Genomic DNA, 22,287 nt, shown 5'->3' with positions numbered 1-22,287 from the left:
TCGAATATTTCAGCAAGCTCGTGGATCACTCGGAATTATCAAATATTAATTATGAAATACGCTCCGGCGAAGTATGTTTTGCGCACTTCGTGTCGCAATTACCGTCGGGTCGAGTAATTGCGGCCGGCTGATTCTCGCTGTAACGTTAGTCGATACTTTAAAACGGCCGTGTATTACGGTCACGATCCCCGTTCGTATTACCACCGACGTGCCTATTATCCCGTAACGACATCTTTCCACCGCGAGAACACGATACATCGCGGCCGGGTTCTAATTATTCCGTGCCCAGGCGTCGATCATCTTCGACCCGATCCTGTCGACGTCGCTCAACCAAATCCCCCCGTCCGGCGGATTTGTTTCGAGGCGAATTTTTAAATTGCAGATCGCACGAAGCCTTCGCGAAACCGGCCAATTCAACGTCTCGCGATCTTCACGGTTGGCCGATATAATTAGACTGCGGAGGAGTTAATTAATTTAATTAATAATTTTTCTAGACTGAAAATAACGCAACGACAATTTTCGATTTTTGAAAGTTGTCTATTGTTTAAAATTATTAGAAATAACAATGTCAACAGTAACTGTCGATCCCTTCTATCGGTAAGGGAGAACATTGTGAACCGCCATTTACAGGGTATCCAATAATTATGTGAACACTCGGTATGAGGTGATTCCTAAGGTCATTTGAAGCAACTTCTTTCTTTGCAAAAATGTTCCACGAGGCTTCGTTCGCGAGTTATTAAGGAGAAACTTACGGCGCCACGCCCTTACTCGTCTTCGCTTCGCCCCCGCTCTCTAATTGGTCCGCGTTTTTCGCTGATAACTCGTAAACGAAACCTCGTAGAACATTTTCGCTAAGGAAAAAGTTACTCCAAATGATCTCAGGAATCGCTCCATTCCAAAGATTTGAAACTGAAAACGAAAACTTAAATATAAAAGCTCGACACAAAGAAATAAAAAAATATATATACAAGAAATTTAATTGTAGCATTTAGTGAATAAAATAATCGACTAAAATACGCAGCACGTTAAAAATTGCATACTATCGATTTAAACAAATAAAGAAATGCGCGAAATTCGGAGCTTGATTATCAGTTGTATCAGACTCTCGTGGAACACGATGATAGCGAATCGGGCCGAGTAACACGGCCGTGAATGGAAAGGGGACAACGGTTGTCGGGCAGGTGAAAAATCGCTGGCAATTAGAACGTAGGCGACGTGACACCTTTCCCCGTCCGTATAAATCGGGGGTTCGGGGCTCTCGGGGCTCGCGGGTTAGGCGCAAAACAAAAGCGGGGGGCGAGCACCGGAACGTTTAAACGGGGCCGAGCGATGAAATGTGGACACGAAAGGTGAGAGTAGACCAGGTGTGTTGCCACGTACTACCCGCAATATGCATCGCCTTGAACTGCAAAACTTGCGAATCGATTACGATTTTCATCCGTTTGAAACTGCGGCTTGGCGCGACACCTTAGCAATTATGACACATTTTTAGTAGATAATATTTAACTGTAATGAAATCTCGTTAAAAATTTATTACAAAAATTACATTTCTATTTACGTTTCTGTAAAAGTCTACTGCGACTTAAAATTCCTATTTAAATTTCTATAAAAATTGAATGTAATTTAAAATGTCTATTTAAATTAATATAAAAATCTACTATAGCTTAAACTGTCCATTTAAATTTCTGTAAAAAACAATTTTAATTTAAAATCTCTATTTATATTAATATAAAAATCTACTATAGCTTAAAATGTCTATTTAAATTTCTACAAAAATCAACTATATTTTAAAATGTCTATTTACATTTCTCTTAATTATATACTACAATTTAAAATTTCTATTTAAATTTCTTCAAGCTTCTACTATAATTTAAAACGTCTATTTAAATTTCTATTGTAATTTGTATAAGCATCTACTATAATTAAAAACGTCTATTTAAATTTCTATAAAAATCTATTGCAATTTAAAATTCCAATTTAAATTCCTATATAAAAATCAACTGCAACTTACAGTTCCAATTTAAATTTCTCTAAAAAAATCTACGGTAAATTAAAACGTCCGTTTAAATTTCTACAAAATGAACTTATGGCCGAAGCGTGCGGATTTCAAACGCGAGATAATGAGCATGTCGCTCACGTTTCGTCCATTACATACAGCGACCGTTTATTTCGCACTCTGGACATCGCAATTTTATAAATAAATAGCCGTGATTGGCTGGATCGATCGGAAACCATAAAATTGTCCGATAGAATTCCGATATGTAAATTCTCCGACAGGATTAAAAGTAAATTCTAATTGGACGATCGTCCACGTAGAAACGACAATTCTGCGAACGAAGTCTCAGTGATTGGGTCCAGCCCGTTCCAGGACATCGCGATTTCATGTTTGTACGAGAGCTACAGTCGCGGCGGTTCAATTCGATTCGATTCTACGCGCGGACGAGAAATCGTCGCCGACGACGGTTCCCATTTTATTAACGTCCTCGTCGCCGTGTCAAAGCCAGCTATTCATTTTCATTAATGGAATCTCCGTCCGGTTTATGCACGTCCCAGGTTCGTTTGGGAGAGTCCTTTCGAAAAAAAAAATAATAAAAAAGAAACGCCTGCGGACCCTTACTCGCTAATTTATTAAACCGTCGGCGAACTGTACGAGGTGCGCACCCTTACGGTCGCGTCGATTTTTGAGGCATTTGCGCTAATCCGACGACAAAATGTTCGGAATAAAAGTTGACCAGTTCTTTGAGAAGAACAAAATGCGGTAATAAAAATTTCTAAAAATTTTGTTATTCGATAAAATACTCCGGGCACCTTGACTTTTTTAAATAGCACTATATATTTTTGACATCGCAGCGTTACATCTGATGAAAAAACGAATTCAACGACCTATTACACGATGACCTTTGCACGATGATCTTCGCCGTTTACCAAGAAAACGATTTTCCCAATTACTGCGAATTTCTCAGCTGAAATTCATTCGTAGGTCATCGTGCGGCAGGTCGTCGAATTCGTTTTCAGATCAGCTATAACGCTGTATAATTGAAAGTGCATGGTGCTATTTAAAAAGGTCGGGGTGACCCGAGCCTTTTATCGAATAAACAATTTTTCGTCATTTTTATCGTCACCTCTTTGTTCTTCTTAAAATATTCGTTAATTTTCATTGGAAATATTTTTTCGTCGGATTAGCCTAAATGCCTGAAAAATCGGGCGCGACCGTCAGGATGATGGACACCCTATATACGAGCTATCGGTCGCAGCTTGAAAGAAGTTACGGCAGCAGATAAATCAGGGAGCACCGGCGACTTCTCCGCCGCGCCGAGTGTCTGACAGTTTAGAATTGAAATTCAAGTAGATGATTAATGCATTAACCGCTAAACTAATATCCATAAAATTGCCGCGCCGCGCCGCGCGTCCGTCGGGCCGCCGTTTCCACCGAATCGATAACCGTGCGGAAGCGTTTGTTGTTTTAGGATCGTCCTTAGCCGTGTGCCCGGCCGAAGTTTATTTAATTTCGTCCGATACACCGCCGCGCGCCGCTTAATTAATTCCACCGCCGCCCAGCTGGAGGATCCCTGTAATCCCCATTTATACTTGGCTCGGCAATTATCGTCCATTTGCCAAATTCTACTCACCACCACTTGTTTCGTTAGCGAGATTACCGATTGGTAGATTCCTGTCCCTAAACACTCTGATCTGCTGTAATCGAGGGGGTGAGTTTCCCTCGTTAGTAGTATTTGTAGTGTTTACCGACCAAATTTATCGTTTAGACAAATTAAATTATTATTATTTCAGTCGTCTTTTAATTATTTTGAGTACACAGAATACATTTAATATAAGGTATAATTTATTGTTAAGTTAATTTATAGTAATTTTATTATTTATTTCAGTCATATTTTAAATATTCTGAGTGCACAAAGTACATTTAATATAGCGTATATATGTATAGAATATATAAATATAATAAATATAAAGTATGTATAAATATATAGAGTATATATAAATATATGTGGAGTATATTTAATATAGTACATTAATTCTAATTAATTGTAAATAATTGTTGAAGCTGGGACACAATTTCTAACGTCACCCCCATTTTTGCTAAAGCTATGGAAAACTTTTATATATATATATTCTCCATAAAGATCCATCACTTAGGGTGATAAAAATTGAATTATTGAACTTCTGTATTTATGGTAATTTTTGCAACCCACAAAATGGTATCCCGTTTACAAGTTATCAAACAAGATATATTAAATTCTTGTATTCTAAAATAAACAAAATAAAAAAAAACTAGAAAAATTTAATACGTCTCAATGTTCCAACCGCGCGGGACCGTTATTTAAAAAAAGGGGTAAAAGCGCCGGTGCAAAGCGTCGACCCAATTACCGTGGGCCAATCATTTTTGTACCGGCCGTTTATGGCGGCCGATTAAGGGCCGGGAGCCGCCGCGTGCCAAACGATCGCCTAACCGGGCGTCGGGCCTGGAACGAGCCTTTAACGCGGACGCGTTTATCATCCCGGCGGTTATTTCCTGTATTACGGCCAACAAACGGCTATTAGTATTCCTCCGCGGCGACACCTCGTAATTCTCGATCCGCGGAGGCACATCATCCACGGACTTATCGCCGATCCCACCGCCTGGAACCTCCTTCTAGACTATGAACAAGGCCGTTCTCGACGCGCCTCGTTGCCGGCCCAGTCGACCGACGGGAAAACAATTCCGGCGTTTCTACGTCGTCGCCGCGCGATAAATTCGGATTAATCACCGCCAGGACATTGTTCCTATTCAGTCACCGTCGCTCAGCTCTTCGGCCGGCCACGATATTATCCTTGGATCACGTCGTGCCCTCCGAATCGTGATTGGGTGGTGAATATTGAAAGTAGGCTCTTTGTTTTTCAAGATTATTTGAGGAATACCTGGAATGTCTGGTCTTAGACTCTTCGTTTTTCAATATAATTTGGAGGATATTTGGGCTTTCTGGTTTCAGAGTCTTTATTTTTTTAAATAATTTGGAGAATATTTAGGCTTTCTGGTCTTAGAGTCTTTATTTTACAAAATAATTTAGAAAATACTTGCACTGTTTGGTCTTAGAGTCTTTATTTTTCAAAATAATTTAGAAAATACTTGAACTGTACTTGGGCTGTCTGATCTTAGACTCTTTGTTTTTTAAAATAATTTAGAAAATACTTGGACTGTCTGGTCTTAGGTGCTTTGTTCCTCAAAATAATTTAGAAAATACTTGAACTGTTTGATCTTAGAGACTCTTCATTTTTTTAAATAATTTAGAAAATACTGGGACTGTTTGGTCTTAGACTCTTTGTTCTTCAAAATAATCTGCAAAATGCTTGGGCTGTCTGGTCTTAGACTCTTTGTTTCTCAAAATAATCTGCAGAATGTTTGAGCTGTCTGGTCTTAGACTCTTTGTTCTTCAAAATAATCTGCAGAATGCTCGGACAGTCTCGTCTTAGAATCTTTGCTTTTCAAAATAAGACTACATACATACTCTCTCTACACGCAAGAGCCCTCGATGAGGATCGTCCCTGAGCACGTCGTCTAACAGCCACTCGGCTGTAACTGCATCACCGATCACGTGAACGTTCTGTTTACATTTTGTGCCACTCCACGTTGAACGAATGCGCGATATACATACTATACATAGAATGAGACACATGACTGTTCAATGCGTTCGAACACATGTAGTCGCTTAAGTTTAATTATGTTAGTCGGTCATTGTTGTAGATTAGTGTTAATTTATGAGTAATAATAAATTAGTCAAGAGTTACAAGTAACAATAGATTAGTCAATTTAAAAGCAATGATAGATTAGTCAATTTAAAAATGACAATAGATTAGTCAATTTATAAGTAATAATAAATTAGTCAAGAGTTACAAGTAACAATAGATTAGTCAATATATAAGTAACAATAGATCAGTTAATTTAAAAATAATAATAGATTAGTCAATTTAAAAGCAATAATAGATTAGTCAATTTATAAGTAATAATAGATTAGCCAATTTATAAGAAACAATAGATTAGTCAATTTATAAGTAACAATAGATTAGTTAATTTATAAGTAATAATAGATTAACCAATTTATAAGTAATAATAAATTAGTCAAGTTACAAGTAACAATAGATCAGTCAATTTACAAGTAACAATAGATTAGTCAATTTATAAGTAACAATAGATCAGTCAATTTACAAGTAACAATAGGTCAGTCAATATATAATTAACAATACATTATACAATTTAAAAGTGCCAATAGATCAGCCAATGTATAATTAATAATAAATTAGTCAATTCACAAGTAACAATAGATGAGTTAATCTACAAGTACGTAACAAGTACATGACAGATCAGTCAATTAATTAAACCAGTCAAGTTATTAAATACACATGTTAAAGTTCCCGTTTGATTGCTTTTAATGCTACACTTGCAACTGTAAATAAAGTACGTGGAAACTGTTGATATCGTCAGAGGAATGTTTATGTTTCTCTTTTTCCAGCTGGTGTTTCCAGTTGCCGCAACGTACCGCGTTGCAACCGTAATGGATGCTGCTGCAGTACACGGGAGAAAACACCGCGCAGTATCCTCTCCGACGCGAGGACGTCTCTCCTCGTTTTTAATATTCCTTCAGCAAGCCCCCATTACAAATACCGGCTATTCCGTAACATGATTGGATATTGGAATACAATACCCTCCCGCGGATAATGAACGCGAATAATGCCCGTGGACCGTTCCATAACATTGCCGTAATATCGCGGCGAAATGAACATGTAATTATAAACGAATTTTACGTTCGTTCGATAATTTCGATTTATTTTTAGCCGAGCTATCGAGTCTCCCGCCCAACCGAACTCGTACATTGTACATAGCCGAAAGAAAATAATTCGTATTTCTTCGCTGCGGTAGTTAATTAAAGGAAAGAATTAAGAAATTAGAATGAATAAAATGAATAAAAAATTGTTAAAAATTAAATAGACTCGAGTGAGACAAATTTCAATTTCAAGTAAATCCAATTTAAATACGTTTCGATAAATTCATTTTCAATAAATCCAATTCTCAATAAATCCGATCTCAATAAATTTAAGCAAATCCAATCTTGCCATTGTCATAAAACAATGCACGTTATTCGCAATCGTAATAATGAACTGGAATTTTATTTTTTTGTTTCTTCGTTGCTAGAACCGCGCGAAGGGGTCGAAGATTTCAATCAGCAGGAGTGGAATTTTTAATATTGGTCGACCACTATTCGACGTCACGCGTTCCCGACTATTTGAATTCAATTTTTCTCGCCGGATGGTAGCATTTAAAAAAAAAAATTGAACCACGTCGCTGACCCACTTTCACCAAAGTAAACGTCTCATCTCTCCTCGACTTCATCTCTATTTTTGTAATTTTTTGAACAGTTTTTGTTGCAATTTTCCGCGCGGCTTTTTTGTTGCAAAACCGTGACCAAAAAAAATGGGGAATTAATTTATTATTCACAAAAATTCGATGTATCCTCACCGCGCCCGGGAATCGAACCCTGGACCTCCTCCGCGTGGTAGCCGGACGATTTAGTTGCACAGCTAACACTCGTAATTTTTAAATCTTCGTACACGTTGTTTTTAAGGGGCCCCCACTGTCATAATTGCTATCACAGTGTTACTGAAATGTGAAGGAAAGCTCGCAGTTATTTACCGTTGCGCCGAGGGTTTCAAGAAAATCGACTTCGAACGTGTCTCCGACATTTGCGTGCGGTCGGCGCCGCAATAAACAGAAACGATAAGCTACGGGCTAACTTATTAGCGGATTACTATTCAACGGCACGCGCGCGCCACCGACAGATTAACACGATTCGATTGCATTTCACACTCCCGAGTCGCTCTCGCATAAACAGTTACGCCTGTATTTGTCAGCCCATCGATCGGCGCGCATCCAGCCTGAGAAAATATTGTTTCGAATTACACGGCTCCGATTGCTCTTTTGGGAAATCAAATCTTTTGCAACGCCGGTGGGATCAATTATTGGGGCATGCTTTTGTATTATATGTATTCATTATTATATGTTATTATTATGTTATTTATATATATACATATATTTATTTATATATATTATGTTATTATTATTATTATGTTATTATTATATGTATTTATTTATTTATATATGTATTTAATATTTTATATTATAATACTCAGAAATATTTGAAAGAATTTATAATAAAAATATTTTGAGACAGATTGAAAATATTTTATGTTTAGAAATATTGAGACAGATTGAAAATGATTTATATTAGAAATATTGAGACAGATTGAAAATATTTTATATTAGGAATATTGAGACAGATTGAAAATGATTTATATTAGAAATATTGAGATAGATTGAAAATATTTTATATTAGAAATATTGAGACAGATTTTGAAAATAATTTATATTAGAAATATTTTGAGATAGATTGAAAATATTTTATATTAGAAATATTGAGACAGATTGAAAATAATTTATATTAGAAATATTTTGAGGTAGGTTGAAAATATTTTATATTAGAAATATTGAGACAGATTGAAAATATTTTATATTAGAAATATTGAGACAGATTGAAAATAATTTATATTAGAAATATTTTAAGATAGATTGAAAATATTTTATATTAGAAATATTGAGATAGATTAAAAATAATTCATATTAGAAATATTGAGACATGTTTGAAATATTTCATATTAGAAATATCGAGACATAGTGGAAATGTTTGATTTGATTTTATGACGTAAAATGTCACCCCCTTATTCGAGGAATTTCCTTTTCATCCACTGCGTTAAAGAATTCTCTATATTGGAAAACTGCGAGCATATGTGCATGGGGAAAAAGCAATTAACATATCTCGCAGACAGACGATTATGCAGACTGTTGTGTAAAAGCAGAATTGTCTGCGTCGATTGCAAGAAATATAAACTAAATAACTAGTTCCGTAATCGTTTAAACAGATCAAGAATGATACGTCGACGTTTTGAAATTCTTATCACTTTTTCAGATTTTTTTAAATTGCAACAATTTTGCCACAATCGTACAAATAATCTAGTAATGCCAATTAAAATATCTTTAATTACAGAACTGTTTAACTATAAAACTGTTTAACTAAAAGATCTACTCAATTAAAAAATCTGTCCAATTAAAAAATCTGTTTAATTAAAAAGCTTTTTAATTATCAACAAATGCTTGAATCACTACTTTAAAATATTTCAAATTAAACGGCATATTTTTCATGGAGACAAAACCATGACAAAAAAATTGCAGATCGACGATCCATAGATCATTCTAAAGGCGAAGCTTCCCTCTGTAAGGGAAGCTATTTCGTACGATATTTCGCAGAGGTTTCGACCCCAAGACTCACGGATCCATGCATCATGCCGCCTATGATTCATGTGTTTCAACGCTGCGCTCCAAACCGGCACAATCTTTTTCGCGTGTTTCTGTACGGGGTTTGCGGGACCATGGCGGAACGTGAAAATGTTCTATGTGTAGGCGGTTGTTCTATACGTGAGACAATGAACCATTCTTCTCGCACAGCTACGACGCGTACGTTTCGCGGATGAAAGAGTTGCTTATAATTTTCGTTCGCACAATAAGTTGAAAACATTTTCTGCTTTCTAGGAAATGAGGTTATGTTGTACTTCTGTTTAGGTTATGTAGCTGTAGTTTTTGAAAAAATAGCGATGACAAATTGAAGCCTTCTGTGATTTTGAAAAAATAATTACAGGAAAATTAAGACGTTTGTGATTTTTCAAAAATAATTACAGAACAATTTGTCCTTTCATGATTTTCTGAAAAATAAGGGCGAGAGAGAGAGAGAGAGAGAGAAAGTTTAGCTTTTTATGTTTTCTTAACAAATAAAAGGGGGACGTTTTAGCTCTCCCTGGTCCCTCAAAAAATAATGAACAAAAACATATGATAGCAAATAAAAACTAAATGGTAAAAGTGAACACGTCAAACGACTAATAACAAATATAAAAATATATTGTTGTTAACGTCTAATAAATCAGAGATAAAAAAATGTCGATATTCGAGCTACTATAATTTCGCGAAAAAAAATCGCAGGGAGGTTAGCTTAGGCTTATTTTAAAGAGTGGAGTCTGCTCTTTCGACGCCTCATAATTATCTTTATAAAGAAAAATATTCCACTGAAGTACGCGGGAAGAAATCCAAGAATCGTCGTTCTCATGATTTTTCAGATTGAAACCCTTCTACCTTGTTGTGCAAGGGTTGATTATGGTATCGCGCAGAAATATGGTTAAATAAGAGTGTTATTTATAGCAGCAATATTCAGATAATTACTGGATGAGTGGTGCGCGCAATAAATCGACTCGCGAAGGATCAGATTGCGAAAAAGGATGTCAGCGGCGATCGAGTTGGTCGCACAGGTAACGTGTCTGCTCAGTGATTAGCCTTTCCACTCGCTGCAGAAACGCATGCGGTGCACTGCGTCAAGATTCGAAGTTGATTTATTCGAGATGTTGCGCTAAATTAATTATATGGAGTGCTTGAGATTTTCGCTGGTCGACGAGACTTTGGTGAACCGAACGAACGTAAACTTTTGCAAATAAACTGAACGCCTAAATAAACTACATATGCGAGTAAACTGAATGTGCAAATAAACTAAATTTGCAAATAAACTGAATGTCCAAGTAAGCTAAATATGCGAATAAACTAAATTTGAAAATAAACTGAATGTCTAAGTGAGCTAAATATGCAAATAAACTAAATTTACAAGTAAACTGAATGTTTAAATAAGCTAAATATGCGAATAAACTGGATATGCAAATAAACTGAACGTTTAAGTGAGCTAAATATGCAAATAAACTGAATGTTTCAGTAAACTAAATATGCAAGTAAACTGAATGTGCAAATAAATTAAATTTGCAAATAAACTGAATGTCTAAATAAACTAAATATAATTATTTGTAAATATAAAATAAAATAAGTTCAAAAATGAATATAAAACAATAAATGAAGACAAATAAATATTATTTGTCCAACAGCGAATAACATTTTGCTTCCTTTTCAACAAAATCGATGTTTCATACGTTACCAGTGCATTCACGATCGTGACGACCAGAAATGACAATTATTGACCAGACACGCGTTAACCGGGTGCAATTAAATGACACGCTTGGCCGAGAGAAAATTCAAATTTTCTCTCTCTTTTTCTCTCTGAAAAAAACGAGGCAGTCCATGCACGAGCAGTCGTTCGAAATTCCCAATTGATTTTATTTCAGTCGATTTTCCTCGTCTGTCTTCAGAGACAGTAAAGCTAAAATGTCTTCTTCCGCCTCGCGCCATAAAATATACTTTTCTTCGTACGAACTGCACACACACATATCTTGCAAGTAAATGAAGAAAACACGAGGCTCCGGGGGAAACCGCGGGGACCATGGAAAATTGAACGCGTTTCCAAGCGAAGAAAAGTGTATTGTAAAATATGCTTTTCTCCTGTATGATGACGTCGTGAAAGAATATTAATTTGTATTATACTTATACTATGTTACGTGTGTGTTTAATTTGTATTAGTTTTTTTCACTGTATTGCGTGTGTTTGATTTGTACTATTCTTTTTACTATTTTATATGTGTGTATGTATGTTAATTTGTACTATATTTGTACTATATTTTTACTATTTTTGTATTATGTTATGGGTGTGCTTAATTTGTACTGTATTTGTACTATATATAGTATTATGTACCTGCTTCTTGCAATTCTTTGTCAGAATTGTACCAAGAATCTCATAAGGAAATAAAGAGAAGCATAATGCTCCAGAGAAAACCGTGAAAACCCTAGAAAACTGGAAATATTTTTTTAGAGAAAGATCATCTTAAAAATTGTATAATTATGGAAGCACAATGTTTCAAAAATAGACCACGCAATATTGAAAGTGTTCTCAGTTCATAGAAAAAAAAGACCACAGAGAAATATAATTTGAGGGAGTACAATCTGCCAACTTCTGTTATTATTTGTAAAAATTGTGTCCGTGTTGCAAAAATGTCAAATGTGCCAAAAATTTCACAAAAAAAAACAAAAAATGAAGGAAAGCCCAATGCTCCACAGAAAACCACGAAGAAGTGTAATTGTTCTCAACCAAAAGAAAAAGATCACTGTAAAATACAACTTGAGGGAGAAAATTTGGAAAAATTGTATCAGTGTCGCAGAAATGTCAAGTGTGCCAAAACTCTCACAAAAAGAAATTGAAGAAAAACACAATGCTCCAGAGAAAACCATAAGGAATTATAATTGTTCTCAATAATTTGAAGAATTCCTATCCACCAACCTCAGTGAAAATTTGTAAAAATTGTACCAGTGTTGCAAAAATCTTTCAAAAGAAAATTGAAGAATGGTCCTTTGCTGCAGCGGCGTATTCGAGCCGAATAAAAAGGTCATTTTAACTCACGAGTGTCTTCAACAGTGTCCTCAACAGTGTCTTTGTAAGAAGCGAAAAAAACAATGTAAACCTAATCCGGTCGTAAATAAGAAGCAGCTCATGCTGTTCACAGTACGCACTCTAAGATCTGCGGCGGTTTGAAGCTGATGTCGAGCCGGTAGGTCGCCTCGCAGCTCAGCTTGACGGTCTTCAGTTGCCGGAATCTGGCGGAGGTTTCCATCTTGCAGTAAACTGGACCCGCATCCGGTTCCCTTCTCAGGGACAAGGTCACTCGGAAATGTCCGTCAGCACCCATCTAGCCCCATAATCGAACAGCCGGTGACGAAATGAGAAAAAAAAAACAAACAATCGACGGAGACGAGGTCTTCGCGGACGGAGGACACTGACGGGTTTCTCGGTTTTCCAAGGGTTCGTTCTCGTCGCGGTCGTTCGGGGACGATCGGCGCGCATCGGCTGCCGACTGGAAATGTACCGACCGTTGCAACGTGCGCCGCGGGAGTCCGGACGCTTACTGAACCGCGTCGTCGTGCATGTAACGCGATTCCGGCACGCGACGGCGTCTCTCGTTTGACTCGGCCGACCCTCGGGCCCCTCGAAAATCCCCGGCGAATTTTACGCGGACGGTCCTCGGAATTATTTAAAAGCCGCGTGGAAATAACGTTGCTCGCGGTGACCTTAACACTCGTGGCTATTCGGCCGGAACTGTCCTGCGACGGAATTTCATTTCAATATTTAAATTTATAAGCGTGCTTCCATTCAGTTCCAGACTTTTATTGCGGCCTGATTGCGATCGATGAGTAATTGCGTTGGCCTTCCGATTTATTTCATGCGCCGGAGATTGTATTGTGACCGTTGAAACGCGACCGTTTCTTGTTATTTTAATTAGGCTGCGTTTGTGCAATAACGGGGTGTAAACAGTATTTTTAGTTTTTCTTTGGAATGGGGAATTTTTAATCGATACAGGAGATTCTACTTGAGCGCAATTCTTCTTGAAGGGATTGGGAATTCTTGAACGCCGGGATGTGGAACGTTGATAGATTATGGCTCGGCGAGTCAGAGTGCTTTTCATTATGCTCGTAACAGAGTAAACCAAACACTCGAGATGTATTTCTGAACGTTGCGAATCGTTTGGTCGGAATATAAAGGAGCTCAGGATCTAGTTATTTTAGACTTTGATTGAAATGATATTTTCAACCTTGTTCCAATTGATTTATTTTCAACCTTGTTCCGGTCGATTGATCTTCAACTTGGTTTCAATAGGATCAATTCTCAACTTGGTTTCAGTAGGATTGATATTCAAACTTGTTCCAGTAGATTTATTTTCAATCTATTGTTCTAGTAGATTAATTTGCAACCTTGTTCCAGTAGATTAATTTGCAACCTTGTTCCGATAGAATGATGTTCAACCTTGTTCGAGTAGATTAATTTTGAATCTTATTCCAATAGATCCAATCTTGTTGCAATGGATTAATTTACAACTTGGTTCCAATAGATTAATTTTCAACCTGGTTCCAATAGATTAATATTCAACTTTGTTGCAGTAGATTAATGTTCAACTTAGTTCCAGTAGATTAATTTTCAACCTTGTTCCAATAGATTAATGTTCAACCTTGTTCCAGTAGATTAATTTTCACCCTGCTTGCAACAAGATTAATTTTCAACCTTGTTCTGATAGATTAATTCTCAACCTTGTTCTAGTAGATTAATTTGCAACCTCGTCCCAGTAGATTAATTTTCAACCTGCTTGCAACAAGATTAATTTTCAACCTTGTTCTGATAGATTAATTCTCAACCTTGTTCTAGTAGATTAATTTTCAACCTCGCCCCAGTAGATTAATTTGCAACCTTGTTCCAGTATATTAATTTGCAACCTTGTTACAATAGATTGATGTTCAACCTTGTTCTAGTAGATTAATTTTGAATCTTATTCCAATAGATTAATGTTCAATCTTGTTGCAATGGATTAATTTACAACTTGGTTCCAATAGATTAATTTTCAACCTGGTTCCAATAGATTAATTTCAACCCTCTTTCCAATAAATTAATTTTAAGCCCCGTTTCAATAGAATTACTTTCAATTCTGTTTACAATAAATTAATTGTAACCCCCATTTCTATAGAACTAATTTAAAAACTGATTTCAATAGATCCACACCATTCGACTGAATTGCTCTGTATCAGCGCGATAGTTTCGTGATCCAAAAGTTTCGAGTTTCAGGACAGCCACAGAACTATTCACGAAACATTGGTGTTACGAGACCAATTTCGTATCGCTTTGGAATTATCGAGCCGTGAATCAACGTTCTCAGCAAAGCTATGATCGTAAATCCTCAGGGAATCGGTGCTCCGAAAAGCTGATGCATATTTTTCATCGAGGGATCCATTCGGATCTTCTCTTTACTGGAATTCATTTTAAAATGAAACTGATTCCTTTTGATTTTTCTCATTGATTTTTCTTTTATGCTCCATTGATTCCTTTTGATGTTCCATTAATTCCTTTCGATGCTTTATTGATTTTTCTTTTATGCTCTATTGATTCATTTTGATATTTCATTGATTCCTTTTGATGTTCCATTAATTCCTTTTGATGCTTCAATGATTTTTCTTTTATGCTTCATTGATTCATTCTGATGTTTCATTGATTCCTTTTGTTTCTTTTGGCATTTCAGTGATTCCTTTTGACGTTTCAGTAAATCGTTTTGATGTTTCATTGATCCTTTTCGACAAATATTTCTAAAGTAGATTTCCATTTCAGGAACAACCCTAATTCCCTAGCACTTTCTAGCAGGCTCCGTCGATAGCTGTCCAGCAATGCTATGCCAAACGCCTGAAGGTGTCCTAAGCTTCACCTACTTTCCGAAAACATCGATATCTGATCGCTCAGGACAACGTCGCTACTTTTCATGTAAACTGCAACGCCATCGAGCTGTAACCTCGATCAGATTTGTTCCCTCTTGGTTGCAACGCCCAGCAAGTGCAACATGTTGCACATTTTTAATCCAACGCAACGACAATCGGTTGATTAACCACGTTGAAGGAAAACTAGCTTGTTTTTTTCACAGAAACGATGAAAATTTAATTATATATATTATAATATACAGGGTGTCCCAAAAATGTCTCGCAATCCGAAAGTGGCGGGTTCCTCAGGTCATTTGAAGCAACTTTTTCCTTTACAAAAATTTTCTCCGAGGCACCATTAACGAGTTATTAACGAAAAACAGTGACCAATGAGAGGCGAGCTCGGCTGGCGCGAGGCGACCGAGCCAATGAGCGGAACTGGGCTTCGTGCGCTGTTTGGCTGGGCCACCTCGCGTCAGCCGTACTCGATTCTTATTGGTCACTGTTTTTCGTCAATAACTCGTTAACGGCACCTCGGAGAAAATTTTTGTAAAGGAAGAAGTTGCTTCAAATGATCCGAGGAACCCGCCATTTCCGGATTGCGAGACACCCTGTTCATTGAGAAGAAGATTGGGGCACCCTGTATATTATATATCGTTTGATATACATATAATTATATATTATACTTTATACATATATGATATATTATAATATTAATATAATATTAATATTATATTAAATCGAAACTAGAAAATTAAAATTTATCACAGTGGTTGACATTAGAATATATTACAATGAAAATGAATTTTCAAAATTGATGAAAAATTAGTTAAAAGCTCACCCGAACCGAAAGAAAATGAAGATGAGGGAAGCCTCGTCGCCGGGGTAGGAATACGCAACGTACGCCGAGGTGTTTATTGCACAAATACAATTTTTATTTAGCCTTTTCTTCATCGTATATTCTCCGATCCGTATATAAAATTGTCTTAGCAAAGTTCGAAAGAGAGGTGTCTCTATATACACATATTTCAAATACACAGTACAGTTATCGTTTTGCTTAACAACGTATTGTTTTTTTTTTCGAAGTATCACAACATTGAATCATGGTAACGGTGCTACGAGTGACAATAAGTAGCTTAAAACAACAGTTTAATGCCTCGTGGGAACGTGAGATTACAGTTCGGCAATTGTGTTCGTCGCATTGCGAAGTGCCGCTTTTTTCCGAGCCACCGTTTATTTATAAATATATACATACATCCATCATGATAAAAATAAAATTCTGAGCGTACGTCGAGAGCCTGTGACGTACGATGGCTATCTAAGAAATCGGTGTTTTCCTTCGTTAGATTCATAATGTCTATAAACCCTTTAAAGAATTCTAATTTTATTTTCGGTTCCAAACAGAATTCTTTAATTCTTAACCGTAACAACGATGCCAACGAAAGTCTTTTAATGGAGATTATCACTATCGAATGAGATCAGCGGGACAGTTTAAATAACAATTAGGTGTCTGTTCTACAAACGTTGTTCCAGTCCAGAGTGTCGAGATCTATTATTTGTCATAACGAACGCGATTGCTTCTCCTCGGTGCCGACCATACACCGAGTCACCGCCTGGCCCATCTTTATCGTTTGGCCGGACTCGATGCAGAACGTCAAATCCTTCGGCGCCTCGAACAACAACACAACGGTGGACCCCATTCGAAACTCCCCGAACAGCTCCCCTTTACCGATACGCGCACACCCTAAGCTAGCGTCGTTCCAATGCTTCGACTCCGGCCACATGATCGTGTTCGTTTGCAGTCCTCTATCACAATAAACTTTTATGGAGCCGACGTTCGTCGCTCCCACCGCGGTGTACGCCATGAAACCACCGGCCCATTTGCCGACGTAAACCACGCGTTCGTTCAACGAAAATAGGTCCGGCAAATATTGTGCCACTTTTGGATTGACGCTCAACAATTTTCCTGTAACGTAAAGCGAATCGTCGTTGAATAATCGTTCCACTGTTCCGAAATACTTCGGCGAGATCAATTAAACACCGGACGCGATTACGTACCTTGAAAATGCCTACGGTACTCGATCTCCCAATCGGTTGAACTGTGAAATCTATGGTAGTCTCCTGGAGCTAGGTAAACTATTAATTGATAGAGCTGATTCTTCGGGTTTTTCAGAAGCGATTTCACGTAAGCGTCGTCGTCCTCCGACGCGTACTTTAAGGGCTGATCGGAGGATAACGCGCCAATGTCGCCCAGAAAATGTCTGAGATTGTAGGTCACACCTTTGACTTGTTCCACTCGACAGCCTGTCACAGGACCGAAATGTAACACTCTTCCGTCAGAGGGTGATACCTGTAATTGAAATAAGCGTTAATGTAAATGGTAATAGTGTTATCCTGTCAATGCTTAATGCAGAATTTACTTACAATGCTCGTTTTATGGTCGATGGGCCTTGCACCGCTTTTGAGCGGTCTAACAAAGAAATCAACAAGACTTGGAAAGTCCGAGAGATCTACATCAATTTCATCTAGATTAGCATGAAAAGTTTTTGCATAAAATCCGTACAAAGTTGGCCTTAGAACGACCGGTAACTCCAAACTAGCTAACCAACCCCATACTCTACTTATTATCCGAAGTGGCAGGTAATAAGAACATTTTACCTGAGCAAACAAGAGGAAATAAATATCTGATTGATGAGTAAGGGTGTTGTTACTTATGATAATGCTTCTACAAAATGATACATAGTAAATGATAAATCTGCTATTGTAGCAAAAAAAAACTATACCACAAAAACATTGATTGGCTCATACACATTGGCATTCTCAGTTGTATGTGGATAGTTTTTCGTACGCCTCCATTGTAATATTCCCAATAACGATAAGGATACTCCGATAGGTATGCTCCATTCCCATTTCACAAAGGAATACCAGGAATGTGCTTTACGTTCTGTCGCATTTGAGCTGTATCTCCTTAATAATCTCTGACTTATCGTCACTCTCATAGACCCATTCGTGTGCACATCTGAACAACATTTGTACGAGTTCCTTCTGAAAATAACGTGAAGTGAATTTTAAAACATTCAGTTCCTTTGTTCAATCGACAATAACGATACGAACCTGATGTGCTGCATGAACCTAAAGATCCTATAAGCAGTCATCTTCTTAAAAGAAAAATTATGTTAGAAAGTTCGTGGTCTTGCCGGGATTTCAGGTTAAACTCGTTACTATACGCTCAATTACTGTTAATTTTACGAGTAGAACGCTTCAGTCTGTCTGACACATCGTGATATTTAAACGAAGAAAGAAATGTCTTGTATCAAATATTATGCAATTCGATGCTAAATTGAATTAGTTAATCACCTTAAAGGACACCCTTATCGAAATACATATTCGTTTAAGCTACGTATACGTACTTTAATGCCTTGCGAACGACTATAAAAATGCGAAACAAAGAAAATGAACTTGAACGAGAGGCTTTATAAACTTCAGTCAATATAAAAATGTATAAAACTTTAACACTATCTAGCTGATAAGCGCCATCTACTCGTTGAACCATAGCAGACGGATACAATCGAATATGCAAACAATACATATACGGAATCGAAAATGAGATATCAGAGCAGACCAGACATCGTACGGGTTCTCGTCCCGCATACTCTGAAATACCGACATCGCTAAAGGCCGGACGTTCCCCTTGCGCCCTCTGCTTGATTCTACTTTACAGTGTTGCCAGCTCTAAAAATGTACATCTGTGATGGGACTTCCTCAGATAACATGCCTAAGCTCACGAGTTATTCGAATTAGATCTTACATTTCTACACCTCGTTTGTGCTAACACACGGTACACTCGATTCTTACTAATATTCCTGCATTCTGCTTACAGCGTTGCCGGTTTTAATTACTGCTATCAGAAAGACTAATTAATTACTGTTAAAGAAACACCAGTTTAGGTCGTAAAACAGGGGTTCAGGCTTAAAATCGACGTGAAACGGACGTGTTTAAGACGTCGTGTGTTGTCCGGGTACGCAGTGAAAGCAACAAGTAGACCGGTACTCAGCTTAAAAGTTTTTATTCGTTTGTTGTAATATCGATAACAAATATACATAGAAAATAGAACAACAGTTGATAATTCAGTAAAACGAAATCTACGAATGAATCAAGCCTGCGCCGAGACGAATGCGGGAAACATCTGTGAAACGTGTGTTTCAAAGACAAATATATGTATACTTCTTTCTTTTTCTTCTTTCTCTCCAATGATCCAACTACATGCGTCTCTTCTATACATGCAACGCTAAATTCCCGACGGATTAGCTAATTAGCAAGGGAACGTTTGATATCCACTGAACGATTAACTGTTGATCCGAATTGCTTTCGAACTCTGGGAACCTGTCGTCGCTCGGTCAAAGAAATAAATAAAAATAATTCGTCGCACGCGCGTTACAATATAAAAATTCGCTATCCTTGAACTGGCCGGATCCAGGTCCCGTTTTCGAAAGAAGCGATCGAAGCGACAAGGACATCATTTTTCTTTTTTTTTTATCGAAGATAACATCTGAATCCGGGGTCGGTATCATCGTTTCGTGTGCAGAGTGTCTCCGAACCTCAACGACGCGACACGGAAAAACGCGGGTCGCGAAGTTGCTAACGCGGGGAATCCCCCCCCCCCCGAGACACCCTAAATTAATTAACTATCATTATTTACATTCAGCTAAAAAGAATCATGTTTCGCAGTTAATTCGAACTAAAGAAGTCTTCAGCGATACAGGATTAGCCGGTCAGAAATCATGTTAATACTTACAACCATGAAAAAGGGGTGCTTTACAATAATACAATTACAATTAATAATTAATAATCATTTGCCGTAGGACATAAATCCGAAGATCTACTTTCTTCTCTATACGAACACAGATAAGTGTTAACACAATTTCTGCTAAGTCTGTACAAATAGTTTCACGTATCACAGCTAAAACAAACGTACACACCCCCTCGCCCGTTCCTCCCGCCCCCGACATTTTGGCTATGTTGTATCACAAAAGAAACGTGCCCGAAATCACCCTTACATTCCACGATCTAACAGAACACGCTGGTAAATCCTGGCCGAAAGCAACTGAAGAACACCCCCCCCCCCCCCGCACAGCACGCCCTAACGGAGCTGCAACGTATCCCTCTTCCGAATCCCTTTGTCTCCTTATCTAGGCGCGTGACGTCTTAAACCACTACGAACTGTACAGACTACGCGCCGGGCAGAGACAACACGGGTGCCCGCGCCTAAGAAATGCCGTTTCTAATTGGTGGGATTTGCTGGACGTCCGAAGCCCGGCACAGCTGAGCAGTCTCGTGTTTGAATTCCATTCCGAACTGAGCGGTTCGTCGAAAATCGTACAGAAAAGAGGAAAGAATATTAACAGTTTATAGTAAATAGGGCACGGACCAAGAAAAAAGGAAAACAATGATCGGACCACGTTGCCCGGAAGCAAACCGTTGGTTCTCGCTTGGAACATTCTATGTGCTACGGTTTTAATAACGGTTTTAAATTGCTTTCCTGGAACCGCCTTAAATATGGCAACCTAAATTATTGAACACATACACGCGGTCGTAAGAAAACATAACCGGGGCACCGTTGTCTCTGCACGGCGCACGAACGCAATTTATAAAATTCTAAAGCTGAAGTACCCGGCACTGTCCCGGGCCCGAATATTACAGGGTGTCCCGTAATTACGTGAAGAACCGGATTCCTGTCATTCAGAGTAACTTTATCCATTGCGAAAATGCTCTACGACGCCTCGTTCACGACTTATCAACGGATACCTACGGCGCCACGCTCACGCTCGCACTCGCTCCGCCCTCGCGCTCTAATTGGCCCGCGTTTTTCGCCAATAACTCACGAACGGAGCCTCATAGAACATTTTCGCTAAAGAAAAAGTTGCTTCGAATGAGCCCAGGAATCACCCCATTCCGGGTGTTAACGTAATTATGGGACGCCGTACAAGAAATGCGTCTCGACATCGCGGTAACATTACTAATTAGAGTCGCGAATCCGAGTGGCGAGAAACATCGTCTCCGAACTGAAGCTCCCGGTGGATTACGTTATGAAAATATAACGCGGCGTCGTTGAACACTGTTAATATGTATACGCACGTACATTACATTATATTCTAAACGCTGCCGGACCGTGTCCGCGACGTTCTGTGCAATATCTAACACGTTCAAAACGGAAATATCGATAACAGGTTGCACTTCACTAATTACATTTCGTACAAATGTCCCCTAATGTGTGTCCCCGTATAATTACGTCTCGCGATTCTACGATTCAGGAGCAATGCCCGTCGCGATTCCCTCGTCGAGGAATGATCGCGAGCGACGTTCGTTTGCGCGCGTCGCCGGGAAGAGAACGGAGAAGCGTACGTGCCTTATTATTTATCTCTGTCGATAGAACTTTACTATGACGGACGATTATTATTACTTATACCCTATGCGCCTATTTTATTCCCCGCGATTCACTTGTCACGCTTGTGCTCCTTCTGCTCTTCCGACGACTCCTCGCGCACCGCCGAGACCATTCTTAACATAAGAATGGCCAGCAATTTGTCTAACGGGTCCATGAAGCCTCGTTGAATCCATTTTGGTATCGTTGTACGGGCGTGAGAGAATCCTAGCTTCTGCAGGATGTAGTCGATGCCGTAGGGCTCGATGCTCTTGCCGGCCCATGAGAGCAATCTGTTGGGAGGCAGGATGTTATTCGAGCAAAATGTTAAAATGTCACAGTACGTAACCAGTATTTTGTGCCAAATATTACAATAAAATATTATGACACTAAATGTTATAATAGAACGCTAAATATTAATATGTTAAGTGTATAAAATGCTAAATATTATAATACTACGCTAACTGATAAATGGCTAGGTGAAACATAAGACAGCAAAAAAATTAAAAGCAATTACATGTGTGGTGCGCAGAACAATTGTAGCATCTCTAGATCCATTTAGGTTGCAAAGTTACACATGGGAGTACACTTAGCTTGCATTATAGCAAATTCTGAGATCA

The 22,287-nt window shown here is 38.2% G+C and overlaps 3 protein-coding genes across 26 annotated transcripts in view; all 3 read right to left on the bottom strand.

Annotated features, from left to right (window-relative positions):
- Nucleotides 1-12,943, bottom strand: part of LOC117225686 (CB1 cannabinoid receptor-interacting protein 1) — a 37,397-nt gene extending 24,454 nt beyond the window's left edge. The window contains exon 1 of the mRNA XM_033479398.2: nt 12,529-12,943. Coding sequence (XP_033335289.1) covers nt 12,529-12,704 — 176 coding nt within the window. The 5' untranslated portion in view covers nt 12,705-12,943. The remainder of the gene's footprint in view (nt 1-12,528) is intronic.
- Nucleotides 12,944-16,159: 3,216 nt separating this feature from the next.
- On the bottom strand, nt 16,160-18,890 carry Pisd (phosphatidylserine decarboxylase). Of its 6 annotated transcripts, none has more exons than XM_076526402.1 (6): nt 18,657-18,890; nt 18,361-18,387; nt 18,132-18,291; nt 17,671-17,904; nt 17,305-17,596; nt 16,160-17,212 (listed from the first exon to the last, which is right to left on the bottom strand). In XM_076526402.1, exons 1-6 carry the CDS (start codon nt 18,833-18,835, stop codon nt 16,806-16,808), a joined length of 1,299 nt encoding a protein of 432 aa, XP_076382517.1. In that variant the 5' UTR covers nt 18,836-18,890; the 3' UTR covers nt 16,160-16,805. The 6 variants fall into 6 exon arrangements, with proteins under 6 accessions (XP_076382517.1, XP_076382516.1, XP_033335338.1 ...); XM_076526401.1 differs by having other exon boundaries at nt 18,030-18,291; nt 18,657-18,888; XM_033479447.2 differs by having other exon boundaries at nt 18,030-18,291; nt 18,361-18,404; nt 18,604-18,886.
- Nucleotides 18,891-19,296: 406 nt separating this feature from the next.
- tweek (transmembrane protein KIAA1109 homolog tweek) overlaps nt 19,297-22,287 on the bottom strand; it is a 30,234-nt gene continuing 27,243 nt past the window's right edge. For all 19 annotated transcript variants that reach the window (XM_076526388.1, XM_076526392.1, XM_033479426.2 and 16 more), the window contains one exon: nt 19,297-21,960. In XM_076526388.1, the coding sequence (XP_076382503.1) occupies nt 21,741-21,960 (220 nt within the window). In that variant the 3' untranslated portion in view covers nt 19,297-21,740. The remainder of the gene's footprint in view (nt 21,961-22,287) is intronic.

This window comes from Megalopta genalis, chromosome 14 (genome assembly GCF_051020955.1).
Source record: "Megalopta genalis isolate 19385.01 chromosome 14, iyMegGena1_principal, whole genome shotgun sequence".
Taxonomy (NCBI): Eukaryota; Metazoa; Arthropoda; class Insecta; order Hymenoptera; family Halictidae; genus Megalopta; species Megalopta genalis.
This window is presented reverse-complemented; position numbering and strand designations above follow the sequence as displayed.

Coding starts and splice junctions, on each gene's coding strand:
- Pisd (XM_076526401.1), bottom strand. CDS start 18,835: ATGTATTGTTTGCATATTCGATTGTATCCGTCTGCTATGGTTCAACGA. Junction 18,292..18,360: donor AGGTTCATGCAGCACATCAG/GTTCGTATCGTT, acceptor CGTTATTTTCAG/AAGGAACTCGTACAAATGTT. Junction 17,905..18,029: donor AGCCAATCAATGTTTTTGTG/GTATAGTTTTTT, acceptor TTGTTTGCTCAG/GTAAAATGTTCTTATTACCT.